Here is a 24,167-nt window from a genome sequence, read left to right on the forward strand (position 1 = left end):
CAAAATTTTAATCATTTAACAAAAGTCCTATTTCTGATTCCTGAGAGCACACATGTGGTCTCTATCTCAAAGAAGTCTCAAGTTATAGAGACTCAAAGAAGTCAAGTTATATGATTCAAAGGTAGAAGGGATCTTAGAGGTCTAATCCTATTTCCTAGGAAACGAGGCCAGAAGGAAATCGTATAGACGTTACCAAGAAGAACTTAAGCCATTTCATGATTGGCAATGAACTTAAGAGACAAAGGAGTATGTTTTGAACAAAGGCAATCTTTTAAGGTGCCCCCTTCTATCCTACACAACTCTAAAAGTGCAGAAATATTCAAAAGTATATGTTGCAGATGGAAAATGTAGGTGGATTTATAAGGATGAGAACAAAAATATGAAGAGTTCAATGGGAAACAGTCTGTTCAGGTAAGACAAAGACCTATTTGTATCGAATGGGCCAGAATCTAGCTGGTCTAGGTAAAATACATGATAGGGTTCTTGGGAAGAGTCCATATCTAAAGGGAAGGTAAAAATTTTTAATCCCCTATTATAGAATGAGGAAACTGAGGGTTTAATAAGCCTTTAGTGCCTAATTAAAATTCAATGCTCTGATTCTGACACCATGCTGAGGAAATACAAAACCATAGGGCTTTAGGGAGTTTACCTACCTTCCTCTGAGAACAGTTGAAACTACAGAAATAGTCCAAACTGGGAAATAAAAAGCTTCAAAATCCTAGTCAGTCTTACTGGGGTAAGAGGAAGAGTTAGGAGTCAAGGATGTGGGTAAGCAGAAAGAGTAGTGAACCTACTAATCAGTAACTCACATCCTTGATTCTCAACTCTTTCTCATCCCACCTATCTAGTCAGCTGTCAACTCTTACCAATTCTGCCTCCACATCTTACAACCATGTACTTCTCTAACTTTCCCAACCACTACTCTAGTGCAGGCCCTCATCTCTCCTCCATCCTACACAGCTGCCAAAGTTATATTCCTGAAGCACACAAGTTGGCTAATGTCCAGGGTACTCCTGTTCAAACTGTCTCTCCCATCAAGTACAAACTTTTAAAGTCTCTCATAATCTGCCTCCACTTACCCTTCCAGGGTGCATTCTTGGAGTCCAACCAAACTAACCTACTTCCTATAAATGACATTCAGTCATTTGCAAGGCTCTCCTCCAAACCTTCCATTCATTCCCTCCAGCCATCTCCTCCTTGAAATCCTTAGTTTCCAAATTCAGCTCAAGTCCTACTCCCTCTACACATGGCCTTTTCCAGGTCCCACTCTAAATGCTACAGCTTCCTCATCCCCAATACCTGAAATTACTTAAAAAATGTATTGTACACATACTGTTCCCACTGATAGAATGTAAAATCCTTAGGGGCTTCCCCCCACTCTGGTCCCAACACACAGAGTGCCTGGCACAGCATATACCCTGTAACAAGCTGCTTGTTATAAAAAGTGCTCCCAGAGTCTGAAAATCTAAGTTCCAGCACAGACTTCTCCAACCACCTACAAAGCTACAGGACTAAGCAAATTCACTTCCCAGAACTCACTACTAAGTACTGAGAAACAATGCTTGTGTTACTTACTTGGTGAATATAAATGCAAACTATAATGGAGTATTCATATTCATTCTTATTAAGCGCATTGGGGGCAGGATGGATGGAGAGAGAAAGGTTTGTGAGACTGACACGGGGAATGTAGCAAACTTAGGAGGACCTAAGGGTCAGGGCTGTTAGAAAAGGGAAGGGAGCAGTTTGGGGGTAGCCCGGATAAGGGCCGTAGGGAGGACCCAGCAGAACAGGTGTGAAGACCAGGGTGGTGGTTTAAACGGCCTGGGGGCCACAACGCGAAAGGGCATTTGGAAGGTCCCTTCCCGGGGCGGTGGGTCAAGAAATGAATGACACCGACTGGGACCCGGAGGGCCCGGGCAGCGGGGAGGGTGCCCAGCGGGCTCTGTCACCGGCCTTACCTTTGAGCGAGGTCTCCACAAGGCGCAGGTACAGCTGCGAGCTCTTGTTGCCGTGGCTCATGCGCTGGGCCAGCCCGTTGCGTTGCAGGACGCACTCCTCGAACTGCACCACGTTCTGGTGGCGCCGCTTGAGGCTGGTCAGGGCCCAGAACTCGGCCAGCGCCAGCTCCACGTTCTCAGGCGCGTCGCAGCGGATCTTCTTCACAGCCACCCGGGCCCCACTGCGCCCGGCCACCGCCTCGTACACCACGCCGTAGCTGCCGCGCCCGATCTCCGCCAGCAAACTGTATCGCGGCCGCGCCGCCGCCTCCCGCCGCCTCAGCGCCGCCGCCAGGTAGGCCTTGCTCGCAGCCGCCTCCTCTTCCGCGGCTGCCTCCATGGCCTGGGCCTGGGCCTGAGCCTGGGCCTGGGCCGCTGCCGCCGGCCTCAGCTTTGCGCTGGGCGCCCGAAGCCCTGGGCTTCGCCTTTTCCGCTCACTGCTTTGTGTCCCTCGGCGAACACCGTCCTCCTCGCCCGTTTCCATGGCTGCGGGCGGCGGGGGGAGCAGCAACGGCGCTGCTGGGGTCCCCCTTTCTTCATCCCTCCGTCCGGCCCCGAGACGCGGCGGAGCGGGACTTCGGGCTGGGACCTGCAGGCAAAAGAATCGGTTAGGCTAGGAGGCCGGGTGGAGGAGAGGGGGGGAGGTGGGGGGAGGGCGGGGATCGCAGGCCGCACTGCTTACCCCTACCCTTACCACTACCACCACCAGCACCACCGCTACTATTACCACCACCACCACCACTACTACTACTATTACCACCACCACCTCCACCACTACTACTATTACCACCACCACCTCCACCACTACCACCACCACCACTACCACTACCACCACAACCTCCACCTCCACCTCCTCCTCCTCCTCCTCCTCCTACAGCCGCGGCCCCTTTAAGACTGAAGCAGCGGCCGCCGCTTGAATGGGGGGAAAGCGGGAAGGTCGAAACCATTGAGCCGTTGTATGGGGGAAAAAAAAGGGGATCGAAATGCACTTGTCTTGATAATCAATCTATCTTAATAGATAGGGAAAAAGTTTGGGGAGAATTGTACAAAACAGAGGCAGGACATCTCATCATACGATTTTATCTCGTCTTGCTCTCATTCCCCCGGCCCTGTCCCTCCCGATTTTCCCCCACACCTTTTGCCGCGATGGATTCTCCCTAGTGTAAACAGTCCATTGAATTAAGCCGGAGTGGAGTCTAGAGGACCATCCCAACTTCGGGCTGGAGGTGGGTGGGGGCGGGATGTGGCGTCTCCTCCCCCCGGGGTTCTCGGGTCTAGGGTGCCCTAGAGGCGGCGCAGATATTCAGAGCCATGCCTCCACCAACGGACCTTGGTTCGTATCCTTACCTGGCTCAAGCCCTGCTTTCCCTGAGTTGCCCTCTTCCTCTTCTTCCCCCTCGGAGGGTGATGGTCCGCCCCGTCCCGGGGATGCCCGGGGGACTGGGCTGCCCTAGCCGCCCAGAGCGGCCGCGGCGGGGTCGGGGCTGCAGGTATGGTGTCCGTGGTGAAGACCGGGCACCTGCAGCTCTTGGGCCCGCTGCCTCTTCTGCACCTCCTCTCGCTACAGCCCATGTGGCCGCGCCGGCTGAGCCCTTTATATAAGCCCTTTATGTAACTGGCGTGGCCTGCCTCGGGCGTCGGGGGCAGGGTCGGCTCGGGGTGCCCCATCCCCCGGGGTCTTTCGGGCTGGATCAGCCTCAGTGCCTGCCCAGGGCCCCTGCTGCAGCTGCCAGACCAATGTATTTTCGAGTCTTGCCCGAGCAGAGCAAAACCCGCCTCCTAGCCTAGGACGCGCGAAATCCCAGCGAGCCCCTGGTCGGCCCCGCCCTCCCTCCTGTAGTCTTGTCTCCTCCCACCCAGCAGCCTCAGGATTGCACCGCTAAACCCCGGATCCGGCCCCACCTCCATCCAATCAGTGTGGTTCCTGTGCTTTTCCCTCAGCTGCAGAGCTCATCCTTACCCTTCCTAATCTGCCGCCGACACCCCAATCCCTTTCCCCTCCCGAATTTGATAGAGACAGCCTCTGAGTACTGTAGTTCAAAATTCATGGTTTGACAGAAGATCATCATTTTGCTTTGGGTTCTGCAGTGACCTTGGGCCTCAATTTCCCCCTCTGAACTAAGGATAGTGGACTAGATGTTTTTTAAGATTCTCTGCAGCTCCGATGTAGATGACAGAATCTTACATTTAGAGCTGGAAGGCACTTGAGGGGCCATTTAGCCCAACTCCTTCATTTGGTTGGTAAGGAGTTAAGTGACTTGTCCAGGGTGACGCGAGTAGTCAGAATTGGAAGGAAGTCTTTGATTCCAAATCTTTCTGACTCCAGGTCCAGTGCAGCATGTCCTTTTGTGGTGTTTCATCTTAAAATCCTGTGATCCAGTAACTATGACTTTCCTCTTTAGTTTCCATATTTGTAATTATAAAGTGGAGCTAGGAAGCATAGTATGGCCTTGAAATAAAGAACACCTGGGTTACAAGTTTGATTTACAGCCCCGGCCATCCAGGAAATACCAAATCTAATCATTCAATCAACTGGTATTAAGTGCCTGTTCAACTTCAGGCGCTGTGCTTAGGGCTGAAGCTTTAAAAAAATTAAAAGAAGTGTTTACTTCACAATGATCGTAATGAAGGAGATAAACTTACAAATATATTCCCATGCTTATGTGTGTATATATATATATATACATGTATATATATATGTGTGTGTCTATATATGTATACACACACACACACACACACACACAAACAATATGAGGGGGCCTTGAAAGAAGAAAGCCGGGAGAGGCTGCTAGAGTCCATGTGAATGGGGACAGTGCTTTTCCAGCCACTGTGAAGGACAGCCAGCTCCCCAGTTTAGTCGGATCTCAGACCATGGAGAGGAATAACATGTAAGAAGAATGGAAAGGCAGAAGGAGCTTTAAATGACAAACAAGACGTTTATATTAGGTTCTGGAGCTGATAGAAAGCTGCTGGTTTTATTGCATAAAGCAGTAATATGACACCTTTAGCAAAATCACTGTGGTGGCTGAGTGGGAGATAGATTATGGTGAGACCCTTAAAGCATGCTTACAAATTCTGTGTTTATATGCATGTGTATGTGTGTATATTCATAGCCCAAGATGGTTATGAATTGCCCGGAAGACAGAATAAGAGACAACATTTGAATCTACATTTTTCTGATTCCAGGACCAGTATTGTATCCACACAATAAATCCAGCCTCTCATTTTGTGTGTGTGTGTGTCCCATCTTTAAAATCCTGATTCAGGGACTGTAATTTTCGGCTTTAATAATTGTGAAATGGAGTCAGAAAACATAATGTGGGTGTGTAAAGAAGGTAGGTCTTGAATTAAAGAACAATTGAGTTCAAGTTTGATCTATAGCTTAGGTTATCAAGAAAATACCAAATTTAATCATTCAATTAATATTAAGTGATATATGCACATATATCTATATATAATACATATGTTTTTATGTGTATACTTGTATATCTATGTATGGAAAGAAGGAAGGAAAGGAAGAAGAAAGAGAAAGGGAACTGAACTTCCCTGTTTCAAGTGACCTAGTCTCCCAAATTCATAACATTGACACTAACCTCACCTTTCCTCATTACACAAACTCAGTTGCCATATTTTGACATTTCTATCTTCACAATATCTTTTCACCTCATGATCTCTCATTAGTAATTAATTAGTAATTAATTTTAGTTTCAATAAATAAACTTATTAAGCACCTACTCTGTTCCAGACCCTGTGCTAATAGCTGGATATACAAGAAGAGGCAAATGACAGTCCATGCTCTCAAGAAGCTTACAACTGGATGGAGGAGTTGATGTGCAAACAAATAATTACAAAACAAGCTATGTGCAGGATAACAAATCACTTTAATCTTTCTGAGCCTCAGTTTCCCCTTCTGTACAATGAGAATAATTATGTCACCTCCCTCATAGAGTTATTATGAAGATCAAAAGACATAATGCAAGGTGTTTTGGAAACCTTAAAGTGATTCATAAATGTGATTAGGATAGGAGACAATTAAAAAGAGGAAAAGCCTTGGAAATTAAGAGGAGGTAGGGAAAATATCCTATAGAAGGTAGGATTTTATTTGGAATTTAAAGGAAACCATGGTGATTGGTAGTTGGGGTGGACAATGGGGGACAGGCAGAGAAAATGGCCAGAGCAGAGAAATGTCTTGTCCATGCAACAACCAGAATCATTAGATTGAAGAATACTTGTTTAGGGAGTAAAATGCAAGAAGACTGGAAAGTTGGGAGGCAACTAGGTTATGAAGGGCTTTAAATGTCAAATAGCATTTTGTATTTGCTCCTGTAGGCAGTAGAAAAGCCACTGGAATTTGTTGATTGGGGAGGGCAGGGTGTGACATGATCAAACCTGTGCTATATGAAAATCACTTGAATGACTGACTAGAGGATGGATTGGAATAGGAAGAGACTTGATGCAGGAGAACCGCCAATAGGCTGTTGTAGCAATCCCAATGTGAGGTGATTAGGGCTCCCCCAGAATGGGAGCAGTGTAAAAGGAGATATGGGGGTGCAGCTGAGTTATAGGAGATGAAAGAAAAACCGAAGATGACTCCTAGGTTGTGAGCTTGGAATGAGAGGATGGTCTTGCCCTCTAGTACCTGGTACATAAATGTTTACTGAATGAAGGAAAGAAGGAATGAGTACTATGGGCTGTCGATCTAACTCTCGAAGTCCTGTATGAATAGTTAGGACACTGTTCTGTAATTTGATTCATGAGTACCACATTATCCACAAACACAAAAATAGTGTATATCTCTTCTCAGGTAGTATTTCACTGAACATCTTTGGCAACCATATATCTTTGATGTCTTATCTGATATTAGTAATCATAGGCTACAAGGAACCTTTAAGATCACTAGTCTAATTTTCTCATTTTTCTGAAGGAAACTAAAGGCTTAAGAAAATTAAATGACTTGTTCAAAGTCATATAGCTAGTGAATGTCATTAGGACAAGGTTCTGAATCTGGGTCCTCAGTTCCACTGCATTGTGCTGCCTCTCAGAGGATCACAAAACAAAATTATATATGTTGTATCTTTCAAGGTGTAGGATTTTAACTTATCCTAACATGTAGAATTTTAAACAATAAATCTTGCAGAATTGGCACTGTGTTGGCAGCACAAAGTAAAAGCAGTGGAATCTTTCATTCTGCACATTTTTCGGTCAATTATTAACTAAAGATGCTATTAAGTACTACTTGAAACCCTGTCTGTCCTATTATTGTATCTTTATCAAGGATGCCTTCAATATCTATTTAGGATATTCTTATTCTAATGCCTTATGGATCAATATTTATCGATATCTTTTTTATATAATACTAAAAGATATGTATGTGTATATTAGCATCTTATTGGTATCAATGGAAGGAGTGTTCATACTATGAGTTTGCCACATACGGCAAATTTTAAGTCGTCTAAAAAATGTATTATTTTCTTTAAGCATTTGGTATCCTTTTAGCTTTCAGATATCTTGAGAATTGGTTTTCATTGCTTACGAAAGCTTGACTCCTCCAGCACAAGACCCCCTTGTAAAGGCTTAATCTAGTCCAGATGCTTTTTCTGTCTTTGTTTTCTAAAGGGTTATCTTCACTTTCTTGTTCATCATATCAGGAAATGCAAAGTTAGATCCTACAGGTCAGAGTGTCCATAGTTTCCATAAAGAATGGAGTTTGTTTCGTTTATTTTGGTCCATCTTTTCTGTTTGTATTTGTTGTTCTCCCACTTTCCATCACACTAGGCATCCCACATTGATCTACTCAATCATCTCTTACCAAATTCCTTTTAATTTATTTTTTTCTCTATTTCTCTTTAGTGGACAGTGTGGCCAAATGAACAAAATACTGGGCTTAATGTCAGAAAGTTTTGAGTTTAAATCTTTATATACTTACTAGCTGCGTTACCCTGGACAAATCACTTTAATCTTTCTGAGCCTCAGTTTCCCCTTCTGTAAAATGAGAATAATTATGTCACTTCCCTCATAGAGTTGTTATGAAGAGCAAAAGACATAATGCAAGGTGTTTTGGAAACCTTAAAGTGATTCATAAATATGAGCTATTATTTATTATTGTAATATAGTACAGTACTGTTCATGATCTTCTATTATTTTCCTCTGTAAGATTTTATAGAATAATTTATATTTTAAACTAGTATCTGCTGTATCTTTTCACTTTATCTTTTCATCTCAGCTTCCTAGCTTCCTGCCTTCAAATTCCAAGTAAAATCCCAACTTCTGCAAGAAATCTTTTCCAGTTCTCCTTACACTTTGTACCTTCTCTTTGAAATTAACCACGAAATTAACCTTTTTTGCATCTTGTTTCTCACATTAAACTGTAAAATTTGAGAGCAGAGACTAAGGTGTTTTTTTTTTTTTTTTTTGCTTTTCTTTGTATCCCCAGTTCTTAGCCCTGTGCCTTACACATAGTAGATGTTTAATAAATTTGAATTAACCGTCTAGCAAGGAGATCTATTGTTAACTAGAGAAGTGGTTTTTAGATTATTTTTTGTCTTTATGGCACTTGTTTTACATTATTTAGACTGTCTTTGGAAATCATCTATGTCAATATCTAGTTTGGTTTGGTTTGGTTTTTGCCTATATCTCACCCATTTGTAAACTTGTTTATTTTTTAAATATTTATTGATGGGACAGCTAGGTGACACAGTGTATGAGAGAATACCAGCCTTGAACTCAGGAGGACCTAAATTCAAATATGTCCTTCAGATATGAGGTCTGGGCAAGTGTGACTCTGGGCAAGTCACTTATTCCTTATTGCCTCACCCCACCCCATCCTGAGAAAAAAATATTGATGTCTTTTACTTTTATGTCAACCACATCCCCCAAAAAAGCAGTTCAGCAAAGCCAATCAAAGAATTACATTTTTTTTTCAAGTTTGGCTGTTTATATTTTTTTAAAAGGTTTTATGTTTTTTGTTATGTCATGGTTGTTGAGAGAGGGAGAAGAGAGAGAGAGGAGGGAAGATGGGAGAGAAAAGAAAGAGAAGAGAGCAAAATTGGAGGGAGGGGAGGGAGAGAGAGAGAGAGAGGGAGAAGAAGGAGAGAGAGAAAGAGAGAGAGAGAGAGAGAGAGAGAGAGAGAGAGAGAGAGAGAGAAGAAGAAGAGAAGAAGAAGAAGAAGAAGAAGAAGAAGAAGAAGAAGAAGAAGAAGAAGAAGAAGAAGAAGAGGGAGGAAGAGAAGGAGGAGGAGGAGGAGGAAAAGGAGGAGGAGGAGGAAGAGGAAGAGGAGGAGGAAAAGGAGGAGGAGGAGGAGGAGGAAAAGGAGGAGGAGGAGGAAAAAGAGAACAAGTATTTGTTAAACAGTTATGTTCTAGTAACTGAGCTGAATGCTAGGGAGACAAATACAAGCAAGCAGGACCTTCAGAGAAACTTGTTCAAAGATTTTCCTTCAGTAACCTGTTTCCTTTCTCATTTTAATTTCATTAGTTTTTTTTTTTTTTTGTGCAAAATCTTTTTGATTTGTGATCACAATTGTCCATTTTATTTAATATGAACCTCTCTTTCCCCATTTGCTTCATGGAGCAGTTTACATTTTTATCCCAGGAGCAATTAGGAAAGCAATCAATGGTCGAATAAGGGAATCCTATGGTCAGGTCTGTATTGAAGGATTTGTTTGGCATCGTTGTGTGGCCTGGAATAGGAAAAGATGAGGCAGGAAAGTCGGGGAGGAAGAGGAAGAGGAGGAGGAAAAGGAGGAGGAGGAGGAGGAGGAAGAGGAGGAGGAGGAGGAAAAAGAGAACAAGTATTTGTTAAACAGTTATGTTCTAGTAACTGAGCTGAATGCTAGGGAGACAAATACAAGCAAGCAGGACCTTCAGAGAAACTTGTTCAAAGATTTTCCTTCAGTAACCTGTTTCCTTTCTCATTTTAATTTCATTAGTTTTTTTTTTTTTTTTGTGCAAAATCTTTTTGATTTGTGATCACAATTGTCCATTTTATTTAATATGAACCTCTCTTTCCCCATTTGCTTCATGGAGCAGTTTACATTTTTATCCCAGGAGCAATTAGGAAAGCAATCAATGGTCGAATAAGGGAATCCTATGGTCAGGTCTGTATTGAAGGATTTGTTTGGCATCGTTGTGTGGCCTGGAATAGGAAAAGATGAGGCAGGAAAGTCGGGGAGGTTGCTGTAGTAACCTAGATAACAATACTAATCAAAGGAATACTTTATAGGGTGAGAAAAAAAATAATGAAATTCATGTGGAAGAACAAAAAAAAAAATCAAGAATCTAAAGAGAAATAATAACAAAAAGTGGAAAGGAAAGAAGACTGGCAATACCAGATCTAAAACTATCCTAAAAAACAGTAATCATTAAAATGATTGATACTGGTTAAAAAAAAAAAGAGGTTGATTGGTGAAATAGATATATATATAAAATATAGCTAGCAAACTTAGTCATCTAGTGCTTGACAAACCCAAAGGACTCAAATACTGGGGGAAGGACTCATTTTTTGACAAAATTTGCTGAGAAAAACTGGAATGTTAATCTGGTAGTACTTAGATTTAGTACAACAATTCACACCATATGCCAAGGTAAGCTCCACATAGATAAGTGACTTCATAAATTAGAGAAGTATCAAGAAATTGCCTTTCAGATCTATAGATCTGATAGGATGATGCTCTACAAAGCAAATGGGGAAAGAGAGATTCATGTTAGATAAAATGGACAGTTGTGATCACAAATTAAGAAGATTTTGCACAAACAAAAGTGATGAAGTCATATTTGTAAAAATAAGATCCATTGCCCAACTGATTAAATAGCCAAAGAATATAAATAGGTAGTTCTAAAGGGAAGAAATCCATGCTAATAATTGCCATATGAAAAAAAAAAAAGCTAAAAATCACTAGTAATTAGAAAAACACAAATTGAAGCAACTCTAAAGTTGGATCTCACACTCATCAGGTTGACCAAAAAACCCCAAAATGATAAATGTTCGAGGGGCTATGAAAAATAGGCACATTAATATGCCGTAAGTGAATCTATAAATTGACCTGGTCATCCTGGAAATCAGTTTGCACCTATACCCTCAAAGATACTAAATTATGAATACTCTTTGATCTAGTATATACTGCAATAGCATAGTACCTGGCACATAGTAAATGCTTAATTATAATAAATGTTTGTTCCCTTTCTCCCTATCCCTCCCCAAAAAGAAGAAAATGATTCACATGTACAAAAATATCTAGTGGTTTTTGTTTTTTGTTTTTTGTGGCAGTAAAAACTGGAAACCAAGGGGGTTCCATCAATTGGGAAGGGGCTAAACAAATTATGTTATGTGGATGTAAGAGACTCTGGGCTGTAAAAAATAATGAAATGGATGTTTCAAAGAAACCCAGGAAGACTTATATGAACTGATGCAGAGTAAAAATGAACAAAACCAGGAAAATATTTTATAGTATAACAACAGCACTATTCAAATAAAGAACTGTGACTCTAGAAAATTGATGATAAAGAATGTTGCTTATTTTCTGACAGAAAGGTGATGGACTAAATGTATAGAAAAAGACACATTTTTGGACATGAGTGATGTATGTATTTGTTTTACTTGACAATGTGCACATTTATTAATGTCTTTTTTTTTTTTTAAATAAGAGTAGGGGAATAGAGGAAATAAATATTTAATTGACAAAATGAAATTTAATTAACAACAAAATCTAAATCTAAGATGATGAGGGTCTTATCTAAGGTAATAGCTTTTCCCAACTCCTCTTAATTCCAATTCCTTCCTTTCTATTAAATACTTCCCATTTATTCTGTATAATGGAATGCCTGGAATATAATAGGTACTTAAAACATATGTATTTGGTTGATTACTAATTGTTTATTGTGTAAGTGGAAAGATATCAGATGGAAAAGATATTGTGAAAGTAGAAATGGCTAAGTTTGTTTTTTTTGTTTTGTTTTGTTTTGTTATGTTTTTTTTTTTTTTTTGCTTTTATGTATCATTTAATAACATTTTCTGTTTTTATTTTCCAATAGAAGGTACTTACTTTCTTTGGAGAAAGATAGAGGATCTCTTGAAATCTCATCAAACTCCATAGTTAAAAAAAGTGGGGACAAGTGGAACAAAGAAATTGAATAAAACTATTTAGCTCTAAAAGAACACTTTGAAAATTAAGATTAGACAGAAGAAATATTAAGTCAATTATCTGTTACCAAAGTAGTTCATTTACAATCCAAGAATAAAGAGTTAAATTCTTATACAATATAAACTCTTTTGAGTATTTCTTTTTTTTTTTTTTAAATTTTTATTTAATAATTACTTTATATTGACAGAATCCATGCCAGGGTACTTTTTTTTTTTTACAACATTATCCCTTGCACTCGTTTCTGTTCCGATTTTTCCCCTCCCTCCCTCTACCCCCTCCCCTAGATGGCAAGCAGTCCTATATATGTTAGATATGTTGCAGTATATCCTAGATACAATATATGTTTGCAGAACCGAACAGTTCTCTTGTTGCACAGGGAGAATTGGATTCAGAAAGTGTAAATAACCCGGGAAGAAAAACAAAAATGCAGATAGTTCACATTCGTTTCCCAGTGTTCAGAAATGGCTAAATTTGGCAACAGATTGAGTTTATAGAGTTAGGAAAAATAAAAAATTAAGAATGATATCAAGGTTATAAATCTGGGCAATTTACAAGGATGGTAGTCTTTTCCATAGAAATAGGAATATTTAGTTGAGGGGAGGTTGAGGAGTAAAGATAATAAGTTCAGTTTTGAACATGTTGAATTAAAAATTATTTTCAGGACATCAAATGAAATCACCAATAGGCAATTGGTGATGCAGAACTGCAGCTCAGAAGAGAAAGTGGGGCTGGATGTATAGAGCATGGAGTCATTTACATAAAGATGATAGTTAAATCTGTGGGAGCTGATGATTTCACCAGAGACAGAGATGAGAAAGTATAGAGGGAGAAGAGAACAAAGGGGTCTAAGGACAGATGGAAAGCACATGGATCGTGTTCCAGCAAAGGTAGCAGAGGAATGGTCAGACAGGAGGAGAACCGGGAGAGAGAAGTGCCACAAAGGCACTTTGTAAGGCAGTGTCCAGGTGCACAAGACAGTCCGAGGGTCACCCCAGTTCACTCAGCACCCCTTGTGTTCGGCATGAGAGAGCCTCCAGGCTCTGCAGGGCTGTGTAAGCCAATCATGGGCTCGTGACACAGCTCAATCCTGCCTCTGACCCAGGCCTCTAAAGCCTGTTTGCTCTGGCTGGGTCTGCAGCTCTCTCTGTGGCAGCCGAGCTCAGCCATCAATGAGGAACAGAGAGCATGGGTGCAAGATGCTGTCAGGTGTGTACTCCACCGTGCCTAAATGGCATCTAATGGGGGTCCAGAAATCACTTGGGGCAGAGACCAAGGCTGATGACATGGGAATGCCCCCAAGGGAAAATAGCTTTGAAGTAGAGCCCAATGGGAAACTTCCATCAAAAGAGAATATATCAGGAACAAGAAAACTCACTTAAAGATTTTGAGTGCAAGCCGAGAAGACACGTCAACCAGAGGGAACCTACCTCCCACCTGTGGGTGAACAGAGAAGGCTACAGGCAGGAATCAAACAGAAATTTAATTTGACAGTAAGGGAAATGGTTTGCAAACAGCATGCATGCCAGGGCCCCTCCCTTAGTGGGGAGGCCACATTAATGCAGCCAAATTTCAGTACTTAAACCCATGGCTGTGCCGGGAACTAAAGCCTGACAATGAGAGGTACCAGCAACAAGATGGCGAGTTTGGCTCATAGCAGGACTTAGGACCAGAACAAGGATACAGCAGGCGCTTGTCTGAGCTCAGAGAACAACACCTGGGGCTGGTCACGCACAGTAATTACATGAAACAAGTCATGGATTTTGCTGTGGCTGAAATCATCCAGAGGGTGAGCTCAAAGGATTGTTGCTAGGCCGAGCTCGGGGCGCAGCTTGCTTGCTGGGCCTTGCCTCTGGAAAACAGGATATCTCCTAACATTGTGACAGTCAATAGGGAAAAAGGAATATGGTCTTCAGATCATCTAAATCCAGGTATCTGTGAATTAACATCATAACACATAGATGAATCAGTACTTGTAAGAGAGAAGACTCTATGCATTTCCAAGAAAATATGGAACCACAGCAGAATATTCCCAAGTGATTTAAGAGAGAAATAAGAATTGTGAAAGTGGAATTTATGGTTCTGTACAGTAGGAAAAAAATGACAAAGTAGAAAAACTTGAATCTACAGAGGCAAGTGTCACCAAAGAAATAAAAGAAAAAACAATTGATTGGGAATTTAAATATAAATAAGTAAAGAACAATTTTGAGAAAAAAGTCAAAAAGTAAAGTAAAAGTAAAAAAGATATTTATCTTAATATAAATGTTAGGGTCAGCTAGGTAGCACAGGGAATAGAGCCAGCCCTGAACTCAGGAGGACCTGAGTTCAAATATAGTCGCACAGGTCAAAGCTGTGTGACCCTGGGCAAGTCACAACCCCAACTGCCTCAGCCAAAACATAAGTGTGTATGTATATGTATATATATGTATATTTATATTATATAAATGTTAAAAGGAAACATGCTCTCAACAATCAAGGTGCTGATTTACAAGATAGGATAATAGAGATAAATTAAGGATCATAGGTTTCTCAGAAAAACACAAGTTAAAAAACCTAAACATGATAACATAAGAAACAATACATGAAAACACTTAGAACTTTTGGACATAGAAAAAGAAATCAATCGAAGGATTCAGATTTCTTCTTAGAAATAAACTCTATTCTACAAACTCTAGGACACTTATTTGTTAAATGTACAGTTCTAATGACAAATAATGAATTCTGCAAGAGACCAGGAGAAAGACCTTAAAATTACAAAAGAAAGGAAATTTGAATAACACAAGATTATTCTGCACTCAACAGAAACTGTAAGAGGTAATGGAATAATGTGTTCCAAAGAGCAAAGAAGCTCCAGATACATCACAAAGTGGCATGAAACTTGAACCCAATCATCAGTGATAAAAGAAGTTCAATAAAAAAGAGGCATTTGAAGTATTCCAATAAAGAAAATCAAACCTGAGCATATTACTTAATTTGAAAATAACCCAGACAACTGAAAACAAACAAAAAAAATGCAGACAAATACAGTAACCAAGGAAAGCACAGATAATTAAATAAAAAGAAGAAAAGTACTAAAAAAAAAGAGGGTACCTATGGGATCAATAAAAACAACAGCCACAACGGAATAACAGTAAAGAGAACATTAAGTTCTTTCTAAAAATATAGAAGGATATAAGTGAAAATAGAAATTAAACAAAAGAAATGATAGTGGAAGACCAGTTCTGAAACATTAAGTATTACATTTCACAACATTCTGCCTGTAGGTCACTAACTTGTGTGTGTGTGTGTGTGTGTGTGTGTGTGTGTGTGTACTAAACTGCAGAAGGGAAAAGTGAATAAAAGTTGAGAGAGGTTATGAAGATAGAAAGGAATATGTGTTGTATTCTGATTATGTCATGGGTTAACAGTGAAGGGAAAATAAATCATATAGTCTTTCAGGAAGAAGACATTTATCAGGAGATGTTTGAGAGGACAAAGGCAAGGGTTGAAACAGGGGCAAAATGGTGAAATTTCATTTCAGTTTTGAGAAGGGTCCCATGGAAGGAAGGTCCTATTGTGAGAGAGATATTTTCTACAATGGGACATAGGGAACCTTACAATGTATATAATTTGCAGGGATTTGGTGCTTAGAGAAAACATTTATTCTGCCTCAGAAGAAGGGGAATCAAAGCTCCTGGGGGCATTTGACACCCAAAAGAATGGGAGGGCATAGATCCAGAGAGATTTCATGGTAAAAAGGGAAATAAATTGCCACAGTGAGGGCAAAGTATAGTGTTGAACTGTACAATCAGTGACATAGAAAAATACCATAGTTTAATACTTCCATCTTTGCTATAACAAAGGCATACACAGAATAAAAACATAAAGCTAAAAATAAAATGAGACCCTGTATCAAGCAAATCAAAAAATTTATTCTGTTAGACAATGCTAAAAAATTCATAACACAGTGAAGAGATCAGCATAGGAACTTCATTCTGCGGAAAGAAATCCTAGATAATCAATATCAATATTAAACTTACATGCTCCAAATGACATTTAAATTCACAAAGAAAAAATTAACTGAATTACAAAAAAATGTAATGGTTCTAATGATTCAATTTTGTACAGTTCTAATTAAAAGACAAAAAGGAAAATAACAAATTAAACAAACCATTGGGAAAAACTATTTGGTATCATCTAAGTGGCATTGTTAAAATGTGCATGTATTTCTTAGTACCACATGAAGCATAAAAAAAATTGGCCATGTATTAGATCACACATAGAAAAAAATTGTTAACCCCTCCCAATAGTAAATACATCCTTTTAAAACATAAAACAATAAAAATAATAATCAGTTTAAGAAGCACAAACAAAAAACAGACTCAAATGGAGACTTAATGAAATCCTAAATAATGACTGGGTCAAAGAAAAAGACCATAGAAGTGATAGGACTAAGAAAGACATTACATTTGGCAATTAAGTGAGTATATAATTTTTTTTTTTTTACTTATAGCCCTTTAGTGAGCCTTTCCTGGTAATAAAACAGTTAAGCAAAATCAGTCAATACTTGACTGCATCTGATAGCATTTGTGCCATTTTGGTCATCATAATTATAGAACATTCAAATTTTTTTGGTTGTTTAAAATACTTTCTTGTTACATTTTAATGGCTTGCTTAAATAGGTCAGTTTGGAGTTGTCTTAATTATCTGTCATATATTTTCATTTTTATTCTTCTGGTTGGTATTGATTTCAGTCTTTACTATAACAAATCAGTATTGTGACTATACAGACAGCTGATTTGTAAATAACTCCTTTACTAGGGACCAGTCATTTCCTATCTCTTTAAACATTATCTTTTTTTAATTAAAAAAATTATTTAGTATTTTATTTTTCCCCAGTTACATGTAGAAACAGTTTTTAATGTTTGTTTTTAAAATTTTGAGTTCTGAATTCTCTTCCTCCCTTCTTCCTTCCCATCCTCCTTCCTTCCCTCCCCCCCGCATTGAAAAGTCAGGCAATTTGATACACATTATACATGTGAAGTCATGCAAAACATTCCCATAACTGTCATGTTCTGAAAGAAAACAGACCAAAAAAGAAAAACCCTCAAGAAAAATAAAGTTTAAAAGTATCCTTCACTCTGTATTCAGACACCATCAGTTTTTTTTCCCCCTCTGGGGATGGATAGCATTTTTCATCATAAGTCCTTCTTATGAAGAGTTGTTTTGAATCGTGTTATTGTTGAGAATAGCTAAGTCATTCACAGCTGATCATCTTACAATATTGCTGGTACATAGTACGTTTCCCTTTGCATGAGCTCATGAAAGTCCTTCCAGATTTCTTTGAGAGCATCCTGCTCCTCATTTCTTAAAGCACAATAGTATTCCATCAAAATCACATACCACAATTTGTTCAGCCATTCCCCAATTGCTGGGCATCCCCTCCATTTCCAATCCTGTGCCCCCAGAAAAGAGCTCCTATAAATATTTTTGTAGATAAAAGCCCTTTTCCTTTTTGTTTCTATTTCGGGATACAAATCTAATCCAGCTCTCTTTGAAGAAAGTATGTGGGTTCTATGTAGTTTTCAAACCTTTAGCCTCTTTCATTTCTAATTCCTGATCAATATTTTTCCACATATATCTTTGTCATGCTCCCTTTTACCCACATTTGATTTAAATTCACTGAGTATTAAAATATATGTTGATTTGATTCAGAACATTTTATTGAGTTCTTTAAAAAATTTCTCTACTTCCTCATCATCTGCAACAGATGTTGGCTCATTAAGCCGAAATTATCTTTGCATTGGTCTTTTGCAAATACTCATCATGAGCACTGCAGTGCAACATGTCCAATTAGACCATGATTTTTTTTTTGTTGTTGTTTTTGTTGCCTTTGGATTCAAAATAAAACCAACTTTACTAGTGCTGTTATCTACCTCCTTAAGGAGAAGCTGGGAATTCTTTCCATTAGGTGCAACTTTCTTTTACTTCTACATTTAATTTGCAAAGAGAATTTAAAAATTGATATCATAGCTTTCCCAGTAGTCAGTATTAATGTTGATCAACAACTCAGGAACTTATTTTTGGTATCCTTTGCCCTTTCTTTCATCATTATAGAAATAGAAAGATATGTATACAGGACTAAGGACCAGTTCATATTTTTTGTGTGCTTTATGTGCTATATCAACCAAAGAATTAATCATTAAATGGATAGTCTACTGGTGATATCTCTATAGGCTAAGCTGGTTTTCACACCGTAAACATATTCTGTTGCAGCGACATTATTTAGAGTCCCACTAATTTGGAAGATTCCATAAGAAATATATTCTTCTGCTATCACCTTTGAGAGCCTAGGATGAGCCCTATAATATGGTATGTTAGATAACGTAAGTACTAGATATGAAAATGTTTTATAACTTCTAAAGGACTATATGAATATTAGCAATTGTTAAGATAATGAACATTGGTGGGAGAAAGGATACAGATAAATGTATAATATTTACAATTTATATTATTCATAACCTTTCATATCCATTATTCAATTCAAACATTTATTTGGTACCTGCTGTGTTTAAAGCACTGTGTTAGGCTCTGGAGAGGATACAAAAACTTCACAAGAAGACAGAAAAATCCAATAAAAATGCCTTAATGACCCCAGTGTTTGGAGAGATAGTTGACCTACTTGATGACAGAATTAAAAAAAAAAAGCTCTTGACAGGCTAAAATATGGGGAAAATCAGATAAGATGACATTTAAGAAATGATTAATGTGAAATCTTACATTTGGGTTAAAAATATAAAATGTGTATGTGGGGGGGGTCATGATGAGTGACAGTTTTTCTGGAACAGACTTGGGGATCTCATTGATCTAACAAATCAATGTGAGTTAAGGGAGTGATATGGAAATAAAAAATGCTAATTAGATCTGGAACTACACTAAGTAAGAATTTACTCCCAATAATGAGGAGGTGACAGTCTGGTTATACTATGTCGCAGTCTGGTCATATCTAGAACATTTTGTTCATTATTGGGAACCACTGTTTAGGAAGGACATTTGTAAACTGGTTCTTGAGCTCCTCTGAGCTTTGCTTGAAGGAAGAGATGTTTAATCTCTAAATAAAAGAAGGTTTGGGATAGGGAGATGTGTAGGAAGTAGATGAGATAACTATCTTTAAAAGAAGAAAGATTAATTAGACTCTTTTGCTTGATTCCAAAGGGCAAAACCAGGAGAAATGAGTGAGAGTTGAAGAAAGACATTTTTAGGAAAAACTGCCTAATGAATCCATATCTTTAAGGAGAGGCTGGCTTGTTGTGGCAGTTCTTTTTCAGATATGGTTTTGAGATCATGGATGGCCATTGAGATTTCAACAGTTTATATTTTGAGATTCTGTGATTCTAAAATACAGATTGGGGTATGATGGGGGATAGTTATACACACAAGGTTTTGGGGGGCATGGGCAGATAAAAATATTACACTGATTTTTTCACATCCTCCTCATTCCAACAAACATGTTATTAATATTAAGTACCTACTACATGCTAGATTGGGTGCTGAAGACCATGCAAAGATGAGCAAAATGAAGTCTCTCACTTCAAGAAACCAATACTGTGGTTGCAGAAATAAGATTAGGAAAACAGTGATCATACTATAGTAGAATTCCATCAAGGCATAATAGAGATACAAATCAGATGCTACATGGAAAGGATTTCAATAGAAGGAGATGGGGAAGGCATCCATTCAAGGGGAAATGATAGTTTCTTTATTAATCTTCCTTCTGTTTCCTGAGTTTAGGGCAAGATAGACAATGAGAAGACTTGACAGTTACCAATTTAAGGAAGAGGAGAGAAATTTAAGGAAGGAGGAGAAAAACCAAGAATAACTTATCTGGCAAAGCTAAGTATTATTCTACAGGAGAAGATGGCTCTTGATTGAACAAAGGACTTCCAAGCATTTCTAATGAAAAGACCAAAATTAAGCAGAATTTGTTGAATGAAGAAGTCAAAAGATAGATCAGTAACACAGAAAACAATGACTACATTTTGAGGAACTGTTATATTGTAATAGGGGATAAAACAACAAAGGTTCTCTAAGAATCTAATATCTTCAAGGATGATGGAGAAAGTTAATATAAGAAGAGGGTCTGGGAAGTAGTTCTATGATGATAGTCTTAGAGAAAAAGGAAATAGGAAGAGTAGAGAAATATACTTGGAAGAAAGAAGGAAAGAAAGAAACAAGAGTATATGAGAGGAAGAGGAAGGGATTGGGAGGAATGGGTATCCCCTAAATCTTACTTTCATCTGAACTGGACAGAAGAAAGGTGAACACATTCACACATATATATCCACACATACAAAGAATTAATCTCAACAGGGAAATAGGAAAGGAGGAGTGAAGAAATGAGGATTTAAAAAGTACAAGATGAGTGAAGGAATAATCATGAACAAAATAAACATTAGAAGGGGGACAGTAAGGGCAGCTAGGAGTCATAGTAGTAGGAGCATCAGCTCTGAAATCAGGAGGACCTGAGTTCAAATCTAGTATCAGACACTTAACACTTCCTAGTGGTATGACCCTGGACAAGTCACTTAACCCCAATTGCCTCAGCAAAAAAAAGAAAAAAAGAAGAGGAAGAAGAAGGGGGACAGTGAAAGGGAAGACTAAAAAGAAAGAGTAAAAACATGTGATGGAAAAAGGTCAAAGGAAAGAGAAGAAAGGAAACCTCAGAAACTAATAATTTCAATTATAGACCCCTACTGTTAAGCAAACTCCTTTTTTTTACCATCTTGTTCTTTGTAGAGAGAAGAGTGGGTAAGAAAGAAAGGGAAAAAAAATACAAGAGGATGGGGAAGAGGGGAAATATACAACTAACAATCATAACCATAAAATGGAAGAAGATAGTAAAATGGATTAGAAAACAGAATTCAACATGTTGTTTATAGGAAACACACTTGAAACAGTTTTATACAGAATTAAAATCTATTATGTTTAGGGTGAACTCAAAAATAGTAGGAGTAAGAGCCATGATTTCAGAGAGGGAGATGATAGGAGTCTTAACAGTATTCTAGACCAATTCATATCAATGTTCTTATTTAATCCTTGTAACAGCCCTGTAAAGTAGCAGAAATTATGGTAATATTACAGATAATATAGTCCATATTTAAGCTATTAAAGCTTAAAACTTTGGAAAACCTTATATAATTAATGGATCAAAAGACTAATTTTTAGAACTAGAATTAAACCTAGTGGTCATGTAGTCCAACTCCCATAATTTTACAGATGCAGGAACTAACATCCCAACAGATTATATGACTTGCCCAGCTGAGATTGAAAATAAGATCTAGTAACTCTTTAAAAAAGCACTTAATTTTCCATGTTCCTGTTCCTGTTGTTCATCCTTCATACTCAAGAAGGGCCAAAATGACATCAAGATGTTGGAATCAGCATATAAAGTTTGAGTGGCTGGTCAATCCAGCATGAGATTGGAAGACTCTACCACAGTTCAGGCACAATGAGCCCATTTGAACATTTGGGATAGAGATGGCTCTGGATTTATGCATCTCATGTTTCCTTGGTGCTACTTTGCTCATAGAGCCCAGCTCCTTCTTTGATGCAAGCACAGACTCAGTCCTGTACCAAAGTTCTTGAGCGTGTCCTAGTGCAGCGTCTTCTGACCTCCAAATGAGTGCTGCCTTGTGTGAGCTCTCCAAAAAGCAGTCTCTGAGGGAGTGGCCACATATAGTGCTCTCTGCTGCAGTTTGAATTCTTGACAATTCAGCTCAAGGGAGAACGCCGATGTCTGGCCCTTAACTTAATGGGTGACCTTCAGAGTCTCCCTAAGACAATTCAAATGGAAGCCATTCCCAGCAGGCTGGCAGACTGTCCGGGTTTCACAGGCACACAGCAGTGAGCTCAGCACGGCGGCTCTGTGCATCTTCAGGGTCTGTGACACCTCATACTTCTCTCTTGTGCTTGCTTTTGTGGAGCCTCTCAAAGGCTGAGCCAGTTCTGGCAATGTGAGGGTCAACTTCACTGCTTATGGACTTCCCTGGAAGTTCTACCACGAAGGCAAGTGAACTTATCCACAGCATGTGAAATTTCTCCATTTGCTATAAGCATGACTCTATGTGTGGACCCTGTAGCTTCCTAAAATAAGGTGTGAACTTATCTAGATCAAGGCAATTCTTTGGCAAAATATAAATGATTGTTTATTGTTACTTCACTGATGAAACCATCGTTTTAACATTGACCAAATATCCTTATGTCCTTGACAAAGGGACTTGCCTCTTGGATACTTGTCCTGTTTATGTCACAGTAATGATTTTGGTTGACTGAAGATTAATTTCTTTTCCTTTTCCTCCTACAACAACACATATCTGAAATACCTTCTTGGCTTGGTATTTAAAAGGCAGTTATATATAGACTCTAGAGACTAGAGAGAGGGGAGGGGAAGGAAGAGGAGGGAAGAAGATGTAAGGAAAGAGAAGGGGATGGAGGGAGGAAGGGAGAGGGAGAAGAAGGGGGGAGAGGGGGAGAGAAGGGAGAGAAGGGAAAAAGGAAGAGAGGAGAGAGAGAGGGAGAGAGGAAGAGAGAGAGAGAGAGAGAGAGAGAGAGAGAGAGAGAGAGAGAGAGAGAGAGAGAGAGAGAGAGAGAGAGAGAGGGAGAGAGGCTAGGTTCTTGTGAGGTCCTGTCAGTGAACCCTGTGATCTCTCCAGGGTAATCAGAGTCATTAAGGAACCACTGCCAGATGGAGAAGATAAAGCTGAGGAACTTTTATACCAACTTTAGCACCAAGTTCCATGGAAATGGAGGAATTGACAGAAGCTTTGCTGAAAGGGGAAAAGAGATCCAAGATGTCATAACCAGCAAGCCTTTTGGCATTGGTGCTGTGAGTTAGACAGATGTGCATGTTTGGGGGAATGGAATTGCCTCCCTGTTGGTTCTGAGTGCTTTTCTCTTGAGTGCCTTGGCATTTAAAGTCTCGCTTACCGTTTCACATACTACTGGGGTCAGCCTTGCCTGCTGGCTGTTGCCTAAGATATTTCCCTTCTTACATGTGTGTCTTGGCACAGCTGAGCCCCCACTTCCCCAGGTCTGAAATAAATATGTGATTGGTAGGTGAAGACCTAATGGAGAGGGAAGGATAATTATCATATCTGTTTATGGGCTCAGATGTGAGTTCTTTTTATTTTTCATTGGGTCAAACAAACCTGGCCTGTGTTGAATGTACTTTTATCTGAAGGGTTTGCTTGAGGGATGAAGTCTGTTTTCCATTTTTTGTAGAAACTTAGACATGATTTAGCATCTAGGGGAGGGGGTGGGGGGAAGAAGGGGAAAATTTGGAACACAAGGTTTTGCAAGGGTCAATGTGAAAAATTATCCATGTATATATTTTGAAAATAAAAAGCTTAAAAAAAGAAACTTAGACATGAGCCAAATTTGAAAGTTGTCAAACGTAAACCTTGATTGGGAGGGAACACAATCCTGACAAAATTTAGAGAGAAATCTTCAAGTCTAAGCTCCGTTGATGAGCCCAGATCCTCCAGCCCTTGTAGCATTCGTTATTATAATACCACCAATAGTATTTGCTTTCATTTACATTCCACTTTAATCATTATATAAAGTACTTTACAGATGATCCCATTTGTTCCCCACAAAAGCCTGGGAGGAGGTACTAGATGTGCTTTCCTAAAATCACATAGTAGCAGAGCTGGGATTAAAGCCTGTCTTCTTTCCTTTGCAGGGTGCACTGCAGACTTTTTCTACAATGCCTCAGCTCTTCATCCTGAAGTCTCACTCTAGCCCTGTATTTCCCATATTGGAACTACCCTCTACCGCACACTGGTCCTTTTAGTAGGATGGCTTCTCCCAGGATCCCCATTTAAGGAGTGCTCTCAGGCCAGCCATGGCTCATCCCTCTACAGACTGGACTCAGGACTGTACCATTCCCCTAAGATTATTTTTGTCCCTCCCTTCCTCTCCCAATTCCCCACCCCCTACTTTACAGCCCTTGGTGCCAGGTATGTAATAAGAGCTTAATAAATATTTCTTTCATTGA

At 39.4% G+C, this 24,167-nt stretch overlaps 1 protein-coding gene and 1 long non-coding RNA gene across 3 annotated transcripts in view; one reads left to right on the top strand and one right to left on the bottom strand.

Moving 5' to 3' along the window:
• STK35 (serine/threonine kinase 35) overlaps positions 1–4,199 on the bottom strand; it is a 52,204-nt gene extending 48,005 nt beyond the window's left edge. Inside the window, exons 1-2 of the mRNA XM_051979967.1 lie at positions 3,345–4,199; positions 1,959–2,586 (exon numbers count right to left, since the gene is read on the bottom strand). Of these exons, the coding sequence (XP_051835927.1) occupies positions 1,959–2,586; positions 3,345–3,665 (949 nt within the window). The 5' untranslated portion in view covers positions 3,666–4,199. The remainder of the gene's footprint in view (positions 1–1,958; positions 2,587–3,344) is intronic.
• Positions 2,195–24,167, top strand: LOC127550786 (uncharacterized). Of its 2 annotated transcripts, XR_007950947.1 has the most exons (3): positions 2,196–2,292; positions 22,825–22,997; positions 23,853–24,167. It is a non-coding gene; the product is annotated as an uncharacterized LOC127550786 (long non-coding RNA). The 2 variants fall into 2 exon arrangements; XR_007950948.1 differs by lacking the exon at positions 22,825–22,997 and having other exon boundaries at positions 2,195–2,292.

The sequence above is a fragment of the Antechinus flavipes genome, chromosome 2 (genome assembly GCF_016432865.1).
Source record: "Antechinus flavipes isolate AdamAnt ecotype Samford, QLD, Australia chromosome 2, AdamAnt_v2, whole genome shotgun sequence".
NCBI lineage: Eukaryota > Metazoa > Chordata > Mammalia > Dasyuromorphia > Dasyuridae > Antechinus > Antechinus flavipes.